The sequence below is a fragment of the Saccopteryx bilineata genome, chromosome 9 (genome assembly GCF_036850765.1).
Source record: "Saccopteryx bilineata isolate mSacBil1 chromosome 9, mSacBil1_pri_phased_curated, whole genome shotgun sequence".
NCBI lineage: Eukaryota > Metazoa > Chordata > Mammalia > Chiroptera > Emballonuridae > Saccopteryx > Saccopteryx bilineata.
The window spans coordinates 5,360,305-5,378,818 of record NC_089498.1 but is presented as its reverse complement, the minus strand read 5'-3'; the positions used below and the strand labels follow the sequence as shown (position 1 = coordinate 5,378,818).

At 53.1% G+C, this 18,514-nt stretch overlaps 1 protein-coding gene across 6 annotated transcripts in view; it reads right to left on the bottom strand.

The window, feature by feature from the left end:
* The window catches only part of NOD2 (nucleotide binding oligomerization domain containing 2), a 36,696-nt gene extending 19,033 nt beyond the window's left edge, over positions 1 to 17,663 (bottom strand). For 3 of the 6 annotated variants that reach the window (XM_066243477.1, XM_066243478.1, XM_066243479.1), the window contains exons 1-4: positions 13,619 to 13,791; positions 11,299 to 11,765; positions 5,552 to 5,657; positions 814 to 2,629 (exon numbers count right to left, since the gene is read on the bottom strand). In XM_066243477.1, the coding sequence (XP_066099574.1) occupies positions 814 to 2,629; positions 5,552 to 5,657; positions 11,299 to 11,765; positions 13,619 to 13,649 (2,420 nt within the window). In that variant the 5' untranslated portion in view covers positions 13,650 to 13,791. Of the gene's footprint in view, positions 1 to 813; positions 2,630 to 5,551; positions 5,658 to 11,298; positions 11,766 to 12,653; positions 12,724 to 13,605; positions 13,792 to 17,549 lie in introns of those variants that run through there. The other 3 variants (XM_066243480.1, XM_066243481.1, XM_066243483.1) reach the window with 3 other exon arrangements.
* Positions 17,664 to 18,514: the final 851 nt, after the last annotated feature.

Here is an 18,514-nt window from a genome sequence, read left to right as displayed (position 1 = left end):
GCCCACGGGTGCCAGGGCAGCGACCTTCCAAGGGGAACCTCACACCTTCAGACGGGGCTGAGAGAGGCGGGGGGATAGCAACACCGCACCCGGACCCAGCGCTACACAAGGGATAAAAGCCCAGGCGAAATCCCACAGCCACTTTCCCTCCGGGTCCCGACGTGCTCATCTTGTTGGGATTGTGAAGTTTCTGGTGGGGCACAAGTCACCTCTGATTTAGCGCAGTTCCTAACACAGACACGTGTGACACAAAACTCGGCATGTGACCTCAAGGTTGTCAGAGAGCCTCTGAAGCCCGTGCGCAGACAGGCTGCTTGTGGGGAGCAGGGACCCGTCACCAGAAAGATGGGACTTGTGACTCCCAGCTCTGTCATTTCCTAGGTCACATCTCTGAGCCTCAAATCCAGGATGACAGGGGAGAGAACATCCCTGCGGCAGCCCAGGGGGGCTGCGATGGAGATCAAAGCGGTCATTCTGGGGAACGCATGGCACGGTGCCTGTCACACAGGCTGTCCTATGAATTACGGCTCTCGTTATGACATAGGACCAGGCCGGGTGAGTGCTAGAATTACCAGGGGCATCACTCTGTAACTTACTCAATTGTCTAGCCATGATGCTGCACACGTGAAACTAATATAAAAAGTAAGATAATAAAGTAAATGAAGGCTCAGACTGAAGAAGGGACCCGGCCGGGGCTGCACAGAAGAGACAGCCTGAACTCCTGGATCCAGCAGGCGCTCCCACACCTGCACCCGGATGGTGGCATCCGCGTACCCACCATGCCTCCCACCCCCACAGCGCCCCGCCACTCACTACAGAGCCTTGCAGACGCCGAGGCAAGGCAGCAGCTGCTCCACACCAATGTCGCCCACGGAGTTGTGGTCCAGCTGCAAGGCCACGGGCCGCCGGAGGTGCCGCAGCACGAAGGCCAGGGCCGCGCACTCGGCAGCGCCCATGCCACAGAACGTCAGCTTGAGGTGCCCGACGTTCAGCCCGCGCACGGCCCGCTGCGCCAGCCGCTCCTCCTGCATCTCGTACAGGCTCCGGATGAGCCAGACGAAGCTGGGCAGGGCGTGCATGCTCTTGGCTTCTCCCGGCAGGGCTGGTGGGATGGAGTGGAAGTGCTTATGGAGGCTGCGGGCAAGGCACCGGCGGGCACAGGCGTGGCGCCGCAGCAGGGCCTTCTCAGACGCCTGGCACTCGGCCAGCAGGCCCCGGTGCTCCCGGGACAGCAGCCCCGCCAGGAAGGCCGCCGTCATCTGCAGGTTGTGCAGCTCGGCCTCCCGCAGCAAAGCCTCCACGCTGCTCTCCTGGCGCCGGGAGCCCCGCACGCACAGTGTGGGCAGCAGCCGGGCCAGTGGCCGGCCCCCGCTCTGGCGACAGCTGAAGAGGTGTCGGAGCGAGGACGGCTTCACGTCGGCGCTGAGCGCCAGGTAGAAGGCAGCGAAAAAGCACTGGAAGGTGACGTGCAGGAACTCCAGCGGGGGCGCGCTCCCGGGCACGGCGGCCTTGGCCCGCACCAGGAAGCCCAGCGAGATGTCCTCGCCGTCCACCTGCGCTGCCCGGAGCTGCCCGTCTGAGAACACGTAGCAGCTCGAGCCCAGGCCCCAGAGAGCCAGGAGGCCCAGGTGCAGCAGGGTGGGGAGCCTGCCTCGAAGCAGGCCGGGCCCCAGGCCGCGGGGGGCCGCGTCCGGCAGGGCCGCGTGCAGCAGGAAATGCCGCAGGATCAGCAGGTACAGGTCCGTGGTGGTCTTCGGGGACCCCCCGCCCTGCAGCAGCAGCTCCCGGTGGCATCTGGACACCATCCACGCGAAGACGGGAAGCTGGCACAAGCCGTGCAGGGTCGAGGCCGCCCGGAGCAGGCGGACGAGGCGGTCGGCCAGGCCCGGCTCCCGGTGGCGCCGGCGCAGGAACAGCTCGATGCCGGCCTCCGAGAAGCCGCGCAGGCGGAGCTCCACGCGCACGTACTTGCGCAGCAGCGGCGACACGGCGTCCGGCCGGCTGCTCAGCACCTTGCGGGCGTTCTTCAGCAGGTTGCCCTGCAGCAGGTTGAAGAGCAAGTTCTGCACCGACGTGGGCTCCGTGGGGGAGCAGTGGCGCTCGTGGTCCGTGAACCGGAACCGGAACTCGTCAAAGCCGTCGAAGGTCAAGAGGACGCGGTCGGGGTGGTCCAGGAGGAACTGGAAGACGTCCTGCTGGCCGACGTCGGGCCAACAGCAGTGCTCAAAGAGCAGCGTCCGCACCGACAGCAGCTTCGCCACGCGCTGCAGCTGCCGGCAGCTGAACGGGAAGACAAAGAGGAACTCCTGGAAGTCCTGCCCCGCGGCCCACAGCAGGTGCAGCCGCTGCAGCAGCGTGCTCTTGCCGCTGCCCGCCTCGCCCACCACCAGCACGGTGTCCGCGTCCTCGTTCAGGTGGCTGCGGGTGCTGAACAGCTCCTCCAGGCCCAGGGTGGCGGCGCTCTTCGGCGGGGGTCCAGCCATGCCCACCTCCGTCCGGATCTCCAGAACATTCTCCGTGTATATTTCCTCCAGGCAAAGGTTCTCCGACCCGTCGTAGCTGCTCAGGAAGCGAGACTGAGCCAAGACCGTGGTCCTCAGCTTGGACATGTACTTCTTGCAGGCAGCATCTGGAAGAGAGAGGAAGGGGCAGGCGAGGTGGGACCTGAGCAGAGAGAGGGGGCTACGTGGGGCAGTGAGACATTCCAGGTGGAAGAGGGCAGCTGGTGGGCTCTCCACGCACCACACATGCTATGGCCTTCGAGGAGGGACACATAACCTTCCTACCCTCAGTTTCCTCCTCTGGGAAGTGGGACAGATGGCGGTCCCTACTTTAGAGGGGTTTTACGTGGATCAATTGAGAAAATTCACATCAAGCGCTTCGTTCAGGGCTCAACACAAAACAAGCGCTCATCAGACATTATTGTTATTGTTACTGTTATTAATGACGTCAGGGAGAGCTGTGGATCAGGAGGAGCAGTGAGCCAGCCCAGGAGACCTGCCTTCCGATGCCCCTTGTCCCTATAGACCGAGCAGCCCTCGGCAAGTCCCTTCACGCTCAGCCTCAGCTGAGAAATTCTAAAAAGCAGCAGAAGGTGGAAGAGCTGAGGAGCCGGTTTCTGAGGTCAGACACACTTGAACTTGAAACCTGGGTCCGCCATCAGCCTGGGCAGGACACTTTTCTGACCTCAGCAGTCTTATGCAGGGGTAGTCAACCTTTTCATACCTACCACCCCCACTTTTGTATCTCTGTTAGTAGTAACATTTTCTAACCACCCACCGGTTCCATAGTAATGGTGATTTATAAAGTAGGGAAGTAACTTTACTTTATAAAATTTATGAAGCAGAGTTACAGCAAGTTAAAGCATATAATAATAATTACTTACCAAGTACTTTATGTCAGATTTTCGCTAAGTTTGGCAGAATAAATCTTTATAAAACAACTTACTATATAGTTAAATCTATCTTTTTATTTATACTTTGGTTGTTCCGCTACCACCCACCATGAAAACTAGAACGCCCACTAGTGGGCGGTAGGGACCAGGTTGACTACCACTGGTCTTATGTGTAAAAATGGGGACAACCTCCATCTTAAAGGATTGTTTCAGGAAGAAACGAGTTACAATAGAATTTAGAAGAATGCCTTGACACATGGTAAACTTTCAAAAAAAAAAAAACCTTGATGAGTATTAATCGTTATTAGTGAGTATGACAGGCACACCATGCCCCTCCCCCCCAAAAAAGTCTACATCTTAATCCTGGGAATCAGTGAAGATGTTACCTTATTTGCTAAAGGGACTAGACAGATGTGATTAGAGACCTTAAAATGAGATTATCCTGGATCATCTGGGTAGGCCTAGCGCAGGTCAAGCACTTGGACAAGATTTCCTGATCAACGGTCACTCCCCCGTCCCTTTCACCCGCCCTCTGCACTTGGGGTCCACATGGGGGGCACTTTTCCTTCACTGTCCCCATACCCAAGCAAGCCACTTCCTAGTCGGGGGACAGTTCCCCTTTCAGGAAATGGGGAAGTGCTGGTGGGACCTCAGCGCATGGTTCATGTGCACCCCATCACGGCTACGCTGCCCCTAACAGCTACACTGGCCCATCTGCTCTCACCCCAAAGGCTAACAGGCCGTTGTCACGAGCGCCCTCAGCACACAGAAGCTGGACTGGTCACACAGGGGGGATGCCCTGTGCCTGGGTCTCCTCTTCTGCTCCCGGAGCTGATGACCATTGCTCCTAATGTCTTTTGGACACACCAGGAGCACCGAATGGAGACCGCAAAAATACATTTGCTCCTAATACCCTGATTTCCAACGCAGGTCTTCCAGCCATCACTGATGAAAGCAAAATTCTCCAGAAAAAAAAAATCATGTCTCATTTTAAAAACAAACAGTGTCAGTCATCACCTTTAGGACCGTCATCCTGTACCACAGCACGGCATTACAATGCATGATCGGCTGGCAGTACTCGGTAATTCAACAACAAATGTTTAAATGTTAACCAAGGGCTCAGCGGGCACTGGCTCTGTGCTGTGCATCCCCGGGCGTGCACCGATGCCCATGCTCTGTTCTCAGGCGAGAGGGTGCACAGCCTGGTGCCAAGCACAGGCTTCCAGCCATCCCTCCCATGGGCACCCTTGCTGCCCAGAGGGCAAGTCCCACGGTGACAAATCTTTCTGCAAGCACCATGCACAACAGCGGTCCTCAGTGCCAGTGAGCTTTCCCAGCACTGACATGGGAGCCAGACTCAAAGAACACCAGGTCTGTCTCTTCTCTTTACAGCTGGCAAGCTCTTCTCCCAAGAAAAGAGAAAGCGTGGGTGGAGACGGTCTAAAACCAGACCCGTGCCCCCCAACCTCCTCACTGGACCTCCTGCCCCAGTTTTTACCTCTGTAAAGCAGAGAAAACAACACCCACTTCTCAGAGGCCAGGTTGTAAACAAAGCACCTGGCGGGATGCCTGTGCCGGGTTGGTGACCCTGTGCAACGAGACACCACGTTATCTGAACCCACTCGGTTCTTGAGTTTCTGATAGAGAGCAGCTAACTGCAGAGATCAACGGGTGCCAGCCTTCCGTCAGGTATAGAAATGTCTAACCACTCTGCTGTACGCCCGAAACTCATATAATGTTGTCTGTCAACCACAATTGAAAAACAGATTTAAAATTAAGAGAGAGGCTGGCGCAATCTCCAAGCATGTGCACATCTCATTGGTACAGGTAAGGAGAGTCTGGCTAGTGAGGAACACCTGTAGCCAGCCCTCGGTCTGGCGTAGCTCCAGTGGTCATTCTGGATCTAATAAAAGCTCACCTTACTACAACACACATTCATCCTGTTAATCCTCCCAATGAGCCAGAGGTGGTATTATCCTTAAAATGAGGAAACTGAGTCTTAGGGGGGTGGGGGGCTTGCTCAGCCAGTAGGCGGGATTCTAACTGTCACGTCTCACTCTGGAGTTTTTTATCTTAACCGTGAACCTGCACAGCGGTTCTTTCCTTTTCTGATGGACTAAGAAGAACAGATAAGTATATACATATATATATATATACCTTGGACGGACAGGGTCAACGGGACGGGTAGTTCCCGGACGTGCTGCAGCAGGAAGGCAGCCAGCCCATTCGCCTTCACCGTGGCAAGGTCCAGGAGCCTTCTTGCCTGTGGGGAAAGCAAAAGGCATTATTTTTCCAGAAGGGCTGACGAAGAAGGTGTGGGAAGGTTTCTACGGATCACTGAGATTTCCTAGGCATCTCTCTTCCAGCACAATGGAAGGCCAGAAAAACAGCCAAGTAGTAGCATGACTTCAAAGAAGTCCACACGGCATTGAGTGACGAAATCAAAACACATTGAGCAAATCCTGCTGGCTCCACCTTCAAAATATGTCCAGAACAGCACTGCCCAGTAGAAACATGGTGCAAGACAGAAATGCAGACATGCATGTTATTTTGAGTCTAATAGTCACATTTTTTAAAGTAAAATATATAATATATATATTATATATATAATTAATTTAATCATATACAGTTCATGGCAAAAGTAGGTTTATAGTGTGAGAACGTGAAACACAGCATTTTCCTTCTTCTTGTGTTATTGTTCATCAATTATTGTTATTTCCCACACAAAAAAACTGTGAGCCTACTCTTGTCCCACCCTGTATTTTATTTAACCCAGTATAGCTCAAGTATTATCATTTCAACATGTAATCAAGATATATTTATTAGTGAGATCTTTCGCATTCTTCCTTTCATATTAAATCTTTGAAACATGGTATGTGTTGTTGGCATGTAGGGAATCTCATCGTGGACCAGCCACATGTCAATTGCTTGGTAGCTACCTGTGGCCAGTGTTGGCTAGGCCGGACACGCTGCTACAGCCCCCCCCACCCACTCCTCGTCACCTCCTTTACTACTTACTTACTGTCCTGGGGCAGCCAATGTCTCTACTCACCTGGAAAACTTCAGTCATGAGCAGACAGCCAATGACTCTCACAGTCCAAAGAAAGCTTAGATTATGGGAAACAGGGGCCAAAGAAGTGGGGAAGGGGAAAGAAATTTGTAGAATGGAAGAGTTATGTATGCAGGGTAAAATATCCCCCCCCCCAAAAAAAAAACGTGCCCTATCATAATGATATTTCAGCAAGAAAACAGAATCCACCTATAAAACAAGGACAGGATGCTATAATAATGAATATTCAAAAATGGCTCTTAAAAATTAAAAGAATGACAGCAAAAATGAGAAAAAATCAAGGGTTTAAGCTCTGGCTGGATAGATCAGTTGGTTACAACACTATCCTGATACACCAAGGTTGCAGGTTCAATCCCCAGTCAGGGCACATACAAGAATCAACCAATGAAGGCAGAAATAAATGGAACAACAAACTGATGTTCCTCTCTCTCTGAAATCAATAAATAAAATTTTTAAATCTATATATTATATATATCCCAATAAGTTTAAAAAAGAAAAAAATAAAGGAAAAATCAATGGTTTATATAGGAATTTGAGGATATCAAACAAAGTAGAGCAAAAAGACACAGCATGGACAATAGCCAAGAAGTAGAAGAAGATTAGAGGGTCAGTCCAGGTGTTCTGAAATTCAAATGTAATACGCCTGACCAGGAGGTGGCGCAGTGGATAGAGCATCAGACTGGGATGCAGAGGACCCAGGTTCGAAACCCCGAGGTCGCCAGCTTGAGTGCAGGCTCATCTGGTTTGAGCAAGGCTCACCAACTTGAGCCCAAGGTCACTAACTTGAGTGAGAGGTCAGTCGGTCTGCTGAAGGCCCACGGTCAAGGCACATATGAGAAAGCAATCAATGAACAACTAAGGTGTCACAATAAAGAATTAATGCTTCCTATTTCTCTCCCTTACTGTCTGTCCCTATCTGTCCCTCTCTCTATCTCTGCCATAAAAAAAAATAAAATAAAATTTAAATGTAGTAATTCCACAAAGAGAGAAAAGAGAAAATAGGAAGAAATCACCAATAAACTCATCAGGAAAATATTCCAAAACAAGAAGACATGAGTTTCCAGATTCAGAGTACATCTTAGGTGTCCAGCACAACAGAACACAAAGGTAACACAGCTGTGAAATTCTTGATTGTTAGGGACCAAAAGAAAATTTTTACCAGCTTCCAGGAAGAGTCATAAAGTGGTTTTGGAATTCTGCCAAACACACTTCCCTGGAAGAGAGATGATAATGGAGTAATGCTCTCAAAATTCTGAAGGAAAATGATAACCCAGAATTTTATACCCAGCCAAACCATCAACCAAATACAAGGGAACTTTCAGACAGGTAAGAGCTTAGAAATTTAAACCCCTGTACATTCATTCTAAAGAATTGACCAGAAGATACAGTCAACCAAAATAAAGCAAACCAAGAAGAAGGAAGACTGACAATTCAGAATACGGGAGAAGCAACACAAGACTATGATGGAAAGTCTCAGGATGACCGCTCTGGACCACAAGCAGAGTGACATCATTCCAGACACACTGGAGAAGTGTGACTCAAGACTCGGACATGTGCAGGTCATTTATCCTCTAAACGTCCATGCAGGCCTGGCTGTAATCTTTATCTGTATCTGCGCCATGGGCTAATATCATCCTTTCCCACAACCCTTGCTGCCTGTGACAGCTGGGGACACTCATTTCATCCCACAGAGTGTTTAGCCTGGCCTTATTCCCGGGAGCTGGAAGAGCCTTTGTCAAGCTTCCAATGGAACATACCGAGCAGCCCACTTCCTCTGACCAAATGCCTGCTGGACATCCAGCCCCTGACTCACAGCCAGCTGACAAGGTCCTCTAGCTGCAGTGAGTCCTGCATCTCCCAGCACTCACTTATGACCTTGCCCACTGACTTCCCAAGAGGGAGTCCTTAGGACTCTCAGAGAAAGTAAAGCCAGGCCATGTCCCTGAGATGCCAAGCTTCCCTGCTCCTGACAGCCTTCGTCCTAAAAAGGAAAGACAACACCTTCCTCTCCGGCCACAGCTACGTTTGTGCTTTCTACACCGTTTTTCAAAACAAAACATTACGCCGTTTGGGGATCTATTTTATAAGGTATGAAAACTATAAAGAAAAGCAAAGAAAAGATTAACACAAAAGTCAGGCTAGTGGTTACCACGAGCAGTCATAATTGAGGAAAGGCACAGGTACTAGTGACATTCTATTTTTTCACCTGGGTGATGGGCATGTTTATACCATAACATATGAGATTATATGCTTTTCTGTAGGCATGGTATCTTCCCCATGTTAAAATGAAGTCAGGATTATGAAGGAGACAAGCAATCAGTCTGCCACCCCGGTCAGCTATACCAACTGTAGCAGTTGCACGAGTCAGATGGACGGCTGGCATTGCAGCTGGTGTTCCAGCCCTGGGTTTGCTAACAACTGTTAGGGCACCCTGAGCAAGTCTGCTACATGAAGCCCCCACGTTTCATGACAGAGAGAGAGAAGAACACAAGCTTTGGAAACAAACAGGCCTGATTCAAATTCTAGCTGGGCCACTTCCCAGATGGGTGATTTGAGCAGTTTCTTAATCATTAAGAGATAGTGTAGGTAGCCACACTAATTGCGCCCCCCCCCCACCCGAAGGTAGCAGTGTGGCTTACATGCGATAATAAATGACAAGGACAGAGCACACACTAGGCACTCACTCAGCAAAGAGTAGCCATGGGTGTTTTAGGGATGTATTTCTTTCACTTGCATTGTGTTTCATTCCATAGCATTTTCCAATTCCCAGCCTGCAACCTGTGACAACCACCTCCTTATAGGAAATGATATGGTCAGTTTACAAGGGTATATGAGGTAGTCCCAGACTGAGGGAAAGAGGATATGCTAAGTGAATATACCACAAGTGCTACCCAAACTGAATCAGAAATTCAGCCACTGAGGGAAGGCCACTAAGTTCGAGAATCAAAGCCAGAGCTTGAAGGTGACTCACAGAGTGCTGGATTCTAAAAACTTAAACCTCAGACAGCCCAGTCCCTTTGTAAACTGCTACAGTTCTTATATCTCTTGTCTGTCATCCTCAGCTCAGTCCCAGCTCTTGATTTGTTTGCTATCTCCCTGGTCCTTTTTTTAAGATGAATCCTTAGCTCATTAGAAGAGAGCCTTTCTTCTTTCCTAAAATAAGCATTTAAGTTTATAAATTTTCCTCAATGTTCTGCTTTAGCTGCATCTCATAAATTTCTATACATCACATTCTCATTATTGCTTGGCTCTGATTTCCATTATAATTTTCTTATTTGACTCATAAATAATCTTATTTTATTTTCTTCAGTCAATCTAAATATTTCCTCTATTTATACCCTAACTCCTCCAGGTCCTCAGGTCCTAGGCTGCCTTTTCTAAAACCCTCAGAACATCCAGACCAGGCCACACTGTTGAACACTTGATCAAAGATGACAAGACATAAGCCTGCAACTTCCCCCGTAAAGTATTTCGATTTCACCAACAGATCACAAAGATACCATGATAGGTACAATAACAAACATGTCTTCTGTAATCCCCCCCGCCCCAGGGCCAGACTCATGGAGCTGGTGCTCAGTGTACAACTGTAGGATTCACATGCACTAGTGCAAGGGGACCACACCATGTCTGCTCTGTAAATACTTGGCCACTTTGAGCCATAAAACAGCCTTGAAGACAGACTGGTTTTATTCCATCAGTCTCAATTTAGGCTTACCCAACTAAACTCACTTGGACACCAAATACATTGTTTTTTAAATGGACAAAAATATAAACTAGCAAGTTGCCCGCCCCAGCCCATCCTAACACTGCAATGTTATTCCAATTCATTCATTCAACAATTCATGTATTTCATCAACAAGTACGCAGTGAGTTCCTATTATGTGCAAGGTACACTGAGCACAATAAGCTTTAAGACAGAGCCGGGCACATAGTAGGCATCTAATTAGATTCTGGCTAGCTGGCTGAATGAATGAATGAATGAATGAGTCAAGGCACCAGGTCCAGCACCAACCCTCTCGTGAACAACTGTGACCTTCCTCAAACCACGTTTCTGGCCCTCGGTTCCCCAATCTATACAGTGGGACATTAGTGCCCGTTCCATCCAGCATCACAAGAGTCCTGAGGGTCACTGTTTGTGGGAGATATAAAACAAAGCTGTGTTCTTGTAGAAGGGCATTTTCAGAGGCAGCTATATTCTTACTCCAAGTGTCTGTGACCTAACACCGAGAATTCCATATCAGAAACCCTACGTGGGCATTTAAACTGTATCAGTATGTCATGTGCTTATGTTAATTATTAAGTACAGATTTAATGTAACGGGTTTTTACTATCTGTGGAGTTGTTACTTGAAAACAGATAGTAATAGGAGCACACAGGACACAATATCATGAAAACAGAATTGATAGCAGCCAATGGCAGCGCCAATGAGCACTTACAATACACTCCGTGCGGTTCTAAGTGTCACATAAACCCATTCACTGAATTCTCACCAGAACCTTACGGCGGTTCTACAAACGAGGAAACTGAGACAGGAGGAATTAGGGCTGGAGTGCTGCCATGGAGAGGGAAATCACACAGAGGAGAGCTCGGAGCCCACATCATTCTGACGCCAGCATCCAAGCCCTCGGCCACCACGTCACACTTTTCCTCTCATCAGAAGGGGGGTGGTACCCAACTGCAGAAACCTCCTGGCTGCCTTCCGGGGCGGGGGGGGGGGAGGATCCATGGCCCATGTGTCACCACAGGACTGACTTCACGAAGACGAGTGAGTCTCGGTGACTAAGCAGCACATTTTTCCTGTGAATTCTGATCGCCCGAGACAGAAGGGCCTTACCCGCTGGGATGACGTCAAGATCGGCAGCCGGATTTCATCACATTCGTACGGGCTGATGAAACCCTGCACCCGCGCCAGGTCCAGCACGCCCTCCACGTGGCTGTAGAGTCTCCTGACCATGGCTGGCCGGTGGCACTGCAGGTCCCGGGTTGGATGGGGTGAGTGGGGGTCCCAGTGGCCATGCTGCTCGGGGGGCGGGCTCTCAGCCCGTGCCTCCTGCACAGCCGCGATGAGCTGTTCACAGCCCCAAGCTCCTTTATTCCACACCGTGTCCAGGAGGCGCCTGGCCAGGTGCGAGAGGGGCTGGCCCAGGAGGCTGAGGCCCTCATAGTCCTCCCAGGAAAGGACTTCCCAGGACAGCAGCCAGTCCAGGACGCTCTCAAAGCCCTCCAGGGACCCCGAGACCAGCAGCCCCACCAGCTGGCTCCTCTGTGCCCGGAACGCCTCCTGCGTGCACATTTCACAACCTGGGGAGGAGAGTGAGGTCAGCGTGACTGCTCCGGAAGCCGGCAGGCGTGGGAGGGACGGGCAGCCAAGGTGGTCAGTCAGCTGCACCCTGAGTCCCAGCCGGCGTGGTTCTGCCCTCAGACATCCCCCAGCCCCAAGTTCCCCATTGTACAGATGTATAAACTGAGGCACAGAGAATGCAAGAATCGGGCTCAAGTTCTCCCAGGGAGAGTTGGAAGCAGGCAGAAGTTAAACCAAGACCCCTGGCACACATATGCACCCATGCCTCATCCCTGGCTTAGGAAAGTTAAGACAGTTTGAGCTAACATTAAGAGCAATGTCTCCAAGGGATCAGGAACTGCAGTCTCTCTGCAGCAGTGAGAGAGGGCTCCCCGACGCTGGCTGGGTGCAGGCCACAGCGGTTTCCTCTTCAAGAATGCCTAATACTCATTAAGCACCAATAACATCCCGAGCACCATTCTAAGCAGTTTCCTGCATGAATTCAGTTACCCCCTCCCCATGCGCTCTGAAGTAGATGCTGTATGATCAACCCCATTTTACAGACGGAAAAAAACTAAGGCACTGAGAGGCGAGGGGACCCGTACAAGGAAGGGTGCACAGCCAAGGGAGGTGGGTTTGAACCCAAGCAGTATGGCTCCAGAAGAATAGCTTTAACTCCTTTATACCTGGGTTCCCCTCAAGGGCCCCAAGCCCATGCCTGTCAGCAGCCCTCTGCTGCCCCACAGGAGGCAGACCCAGGACATTGCTAGGAAGAGCCCAACTCCAGCGGAGCGGAAATCAGGGTGCAGACTAAGCACTTGCAAAGCTCGTGGGCACGCTGACCCCAGTCCTCACTGTCCCCTTCCCAGCTGCCCCAGGCCCTCGCTTCCCTCACCACCAAATAGTACATGCTGTCGCCTCTGTCCACGGCTTGCTCTGGGCTCAGCCTTCCGACTCAGGGTTCCGGGGACTGAGGGCAAACAATCTCTCAAAGATTCGGGTCCTGGGAAGGTCCCCAAGCAGCCGAGAAAAACCTCTCAGCAGAGTTGGTTCTGCAATTGTCACAGGTCCCGGGGGCATGGGCTGGCGAAAATGAAAGTAAAAGGGTACAGGCATGAAGAAAGAGGGACGCCTGTTCCTTTTTATAAGTCGGGGACATTCCCAGACACTCAGGGCCGCAGCCACCAAGGAGCCAGCTGGTTCTGTGTCTCTCCCATCGGCTGTTTTGTGCCTTACTCCCTCTGGGCCAGCTCGAAGCCTGGGTCTTACTCATCCCGGCACTCAGGAGCTTGGCACAGGGCAGGGCCCTGGAGAGGCAGAGTGGGAATGTTCATGAATCAAAAATCCATGGGGGAAGGGAGGGGCTGGAACAGCCTGTGCCTGTCGCCGTTGCCTGCCAAGGGAAGGGGAGGGAGAGACCTCCAACTAGAAGCCTCGTGCTGGGCAGATCAGGAAACCGAGACAGCAAAGTTGCAGCTTGAGAAGGAGGGCAGCCCCCTGTGCAGGGGGTGCAGTTAACCGGGATCTAGAACTGTTCTCCCCGGCCAAGCAGGCCACCTGCCCGTGCCCACGGCCAAGCAGAGGCGGCAAGAGGGTAGAGGTGGGGGGGGGGGGGGCGCGGAGAAGAAAGAACAGGAGGGGGTAGGAAGAGCCTGGAATAGTTCTCACCTGTGGAAACACCAGCCCCCCCCCCCGCCAGCACCCGTGCCCAGGTCCTGGGGGAAAAGAACCACCCTCCCCTCCCTCCCTCAGGGAGCAGCCCAGAAGTGGGCTCAGTGCTCTCCTTCTGACCCAACCCCTGGAGGACATGTGGGCAGCCAGGAATTGATGTTTGAAAGTGAACATGACTCAGGACAGCACCTGATCCTCTCACCCAAGATGGACAGCGGCTCTGTCCTCTGCATCGGAGAGCCCGGAGCACCGTCTCCCTCGTCACGGCTCAGCAGGCTCAGTGAGCAGCCATGGTCAGGTCATCTCGGGCAGGCCCCGAGCAGGAAAGGCAAGGCCGGGTGACACAGGGCTGGCAGGTCTAGAGCAGCCAGGGGAAACCCCAGAACAATGGGCCGGAAGCCCGGCTGGCCAGCCAGTGGTCTAGAACTAGGTAGTTCTGGGCAGTCCTGGCAGAAAGCCCTGTGCGTCCACCATGGCCAGCACTGAGACTGCATGGCGACTGGAGACGCGCCCACAGAGGTGCTCACCCCCCAGGGGACAGGTCAGCAGGGCCCCTCCTGGACACACTGAGTCTGGGGCCGCCGGTAGAGGCTCAAGCCACACACACCCAACTAGCAACATCAGGGCTCAGTGGACACCCGTGGGGAGAGGCAGGGCAAAGCCCTAACATTCGGCACTCTGTCCTCCTACCCGCAGCTGGAAAGTCCCATCTCTGCCCGGGCCCTGTTCCAGAAACCTCAGAGCAGGGAGAATCCCCAGGGACCAAATTGGCCAGCACTCTGTCTGCAAGCAGGTGTGGTCCTGCTGCTTCCTCTTAACCACCCAGGAGGGAGGACCTGGCCTTGTTGTTGCCCTCACTATGTCTAGCTTAAATGTCTCCTGCTCCGCTTTAAATTGGGAGAGAAAGAAAAGAGATGTCTGCTCATCCTCTACTGAATAAAAACTGTCCCTGAAATCCCGCCTCTTACCCCTTGACCACCTGCTCGGTCTTCCCCTCTTCGGACGACACACGTCTGTCCGTCATCATCACCCCCTCTTCTCCACTGCACTCACTACAGGTTTGGAGTCACTACAGTCTTTCCTCCAAGAAGGTGAGGCCCATCCATCCAGAGAGGGGGCACTCCCTTGCTGAGACAGGGCCCAGGGGAAGGGCTAACCCACTCGGACCCTCCCTACTCCCCAAACCCAGGCCCTGACACCCCCTTCTTTTCTGTGACCACAGCCAGCCTGGGTCTTTGGGGCCCTGGACAGCTGATTTGCTTCGGGGATGAAACCTCAGCCGCTGGGTCCCTGCAGACAGGAGAGGAAGGGAGGTCCTGGAAGCCAGACTTCTGAACTGCCCTGGATCTCGGCTGGGGCCACGCCTCTCCGGCGGCCCTGGATGGGAGCCCTCGCCTCCCACAGCGGTCGGTCCTCCATTCTGGCCCCTGCACCAGCTTCTCTCTCGGACCACGTTCGCCACCCACACGCAAACAGACTGTCACTTCACCCCAAAGGAAGAGCCTTCCCTCCACACCCACGTCCCTTCTGGTTCCAGCCCCGTTTCTGCAGCCCCTTCACCAGCAGGGTTCCTTGTCTGCTGTCTGCAGTGCTGTCCCCAATTCCAGCATCTCCAATTGGGCCTCCCCAACCCTCAGATGCTTTTGTTGTGGTCACCAGGGACCTCAGCCGTGACCCCGCATTGCCTGATCCTCAGCCCTCATCTGGCTCACTCCGCCAACGGCCTTTGTCCTCACGGCTCCCCCTTCCTCCCGGAAGCTCCTTCTTCGTTGCCTCTGGGACACCCCAACTCTCCGATGTCCCTCCTGGCTCACTGGACGCTCTTTCTGTCTCTTGGGCGGGTTCCTGATGCTAGGAGCCCCGAGCTCCCTGGTTGGGCCTCCTTTCTCCGTACTGCTCTCTCCCTAAGAGAACTCATGCTCTTACCACTGTAGACGCCAGCTATGTGGTGATGTCATCCAAAATTTTATTTCCATCTCCTGCCGCTCCACTAAACTTTCCCCAACTGCCCACTGGCACCTTCAGAGAGATGCCTACTGGGCATCTCAAAACTCAGCAGGCACCAAACCCAACTCCTTCCCCCTAAACAGCTCCATCTCAGCTGATGGCAGCTCCCGACTTCCAGAGGCACAGCCCCAAACACCCCCAGTCACCCTCGACTCCCTCTTTCTCTTGCATCTCCGTCCTATCCACTACCTTTAAAATATATCCCCAAATTGAAAATTTGATATTTTTTTCACCATCTTTATGCCATGGGTACAGGCTCCCATGGTCACTCCCCAGAATGACCAGAGTGGTCCCGTCAATGGTTCCCCCCCCTTATGTTTCTCTCCCCCCTACCCACCTCCAGCCTATTCTCCCGCCCACAGACAGGCAATCTGCTAACGCTCAAAGCACAGCAGGTGCCTCCTCAGCCCAAGGCCTCCAGTGGCTCCCTCTGCACTCAGGGAGAATGAAGCCCAGAGCCCTCAAGGGGGCCTTCAAGGCCCCATGCACTGGACCCCCACCCCGCCAGCCCTCACCTCTGAGCACGCGCTTCCTGCTAACCTCCCACCAGCTCCTCACCCCCCTGCTCCAGCCACGCGGGCCCCTCCTTGTTCCCAGAACAAGACAAGCCTGCTCCTGCCCACCATGCTTCTGCCTGAGGGCCTCCACGTGTGCTCTTCCCTGCGTGGGTGCACTGCCCTTTTCCCCAGATACTCACCAAGCTCACCCTCCATGTTCTTCGAGGCTTTGCTCAACTGCCACCGTCTCCGAGTGGCCACCTCTGACCATGCAGTATAAACTTGCAGTAGCTAACCCCGACACCCCATCTCCCTCACCTTCTTTATTTATTGCCACAGCTTGTCTCGCCACCTGACATACCCTGTATTCACTCATTTGACTGCTATCTGGCTCTCCTCTAGAATACAGACTCCATGAGGGCAGGGAGTTTTTTCGGGGGGGGGGGGGTTCCATTGCTCTTTGCTCAGTGTGTCACCCAGCGCATCGATAAAGACTGTTTGAACTGACAAAAGAATGAACTTACTCTGCATGGTTGCAGGAGGCAGAAGGGACACTGTGGGGCAGAATCTGCAAGTCATAGATTTTAGGCAAATGAACCGAGAGCGGCAGCGCAATGTACAGCGCCTCTTTAAGGAGCGCGCCATCACTGAGCATGCGCAGCAGAGGAAGCCTGCACCCGGTGGGAGGGGCGTGAGCTGCATGGGGTCCCTTCCAGCCTCAGATCCCAGTGTGCAGATTGGCAAAAGGGCCATGAGTAACCAACACACTTAGGGGCAGAGTGACTAGGACACGAGAGCAGAGGCAATGGGCATGTCACTCTGGTCTTCTTCACCAAGGGGTCAGGGGACAGGGGACATAGCAGGCTTTTCCCTCTATGGACAAAAGGCTCTGTGGCCAGGGTACAGCCCATGCGGAGACCAAAGCCACGACAGGAAGAAGTCCGAGGGCTCAGAAAGAGGGAGAGAAACAAGGGCTGACTGAGGGCCAGAGGTCCAGCTGTGGGAGGCCCTCCCTCAGGGACTTGGGGGCGGGGGCTTTTTAGTTTGCTAGAAAGCACAGAGGACCAGATGGCTACTCCCAACAAAGGAGAGGACCAATGGCACACGGGGTGTGATGCTGGGCAGTCCTAGGGGTCTGTCTGGCAGGGATGAGGGGATGAGCAGGGGGTCTGCACCCACCAGGGGAGAGGAGGAGGAGGCAGGGGACTCCCTGAAGAGTTACCAGGCCCGCAGGAAGGATTCGAGATCATCCAGGTGCTCTCTCAGCTGCACCCACCCATTCACACGCATGCATGGGAAAGAAGGGAAACTGAGGCCCGGGGAGAGGCGAGAGTAGCCCCTGCTGAGGTCTGCTGCCTGGCCTCCTCGCTCCCAGGCCAGCCCGTGCCTCGGGACCTTTCTTCTCACTGGTCCCTCCACAGCCCCTGCCACTCCCAAATCACTGCCTCTCTCTTGAACTCAAAGGCTCATGGGTCCAGAAGTCCTTCCTGCCTGTGTCCCCAAGCCGCCTCATCTTCTGTAGCCACAGCCCGCCAGGGGGCTCCCCCACCTAGAGACGCCCCCTTTCCGTCTACCCTTCATTTAGACCCTGGGACCCGCCCCGCACAGAGGAAACCGAGGTAGCCCTACCTACGCCAGGCGGCCAGGAAATCTCCGAAGTTAAGCGTCCAAGTCCCGGGGACTGGGCACTGAAGCACGCTGCTTCGGGACGCCGGCGCCCAGATCCCTCGGCGTGATCGGGATCACGACTCCAGGATCCGAAGTCTTCTGTGCTCGGCCCAGCCCCCGACGTACCCCGCCCCAGCCGCGCTCGGCCCCACCCACCTGTCCGCCGGCCACGCCCCTCCTGTGCCGGCGTTCCCGCCCCTCGGGGCCCGCCTCCTGGGTTGCCACAGCTCAGCTGAGAAGGCCTAGCTGCCCCGCCCTGCCCTGCCCTGCCCAGCCCTGCCCACAGGGCTGGACCACCCTGTGTGGCTCTGTTACCAGAGGGGCGGGGGGAGACAAGTTATATATCACTCCTCTGCTGAAACCCCTCCAGGGGCTCCCATTTCAGAGTAACAGCCGAGGAATGGCCTTAGCATTGCTATTGGCACTTCATATCCTCTCGGAACCCCCTCTTCACACTCCTCCTCATTCAGACGGACCTCCTGCTGTTCCTGGAATATGCCAGACCTGCACCTCTCTCTGCTGGAATGCTCTTCCTGTAGACACCTACATGGCTCCCTCTTTCCTTGGTTTGTATCATATTTTTCTACATAGCACTTATCTGCAATACAGCGTACTATAGATTTTCTTATTTATTCTCTTTGATGTCAGTCTCACCCAAAAGACCATATCTTTTTGAGTTAGTGTTCTCATTGTTTTCTTTCTTTTTTTTTTTTTTTTTTTTTTTTTTATGAATACCTAAAAGTGGAATTGCTAGACCATAGGGTAGAAGAACCTCTGAGATTTTGTAAAGGCTTACCTGTGTCCACCCAGCTGCAAAGAAATAAAATTGACATGACTGGATTTTGTGTCACCTACAAACACATCACTGATTTTGGGTTTTCTTTGCTGGACCTGTGGAGGCACACCTGTCAGTGATCAATCCTTGT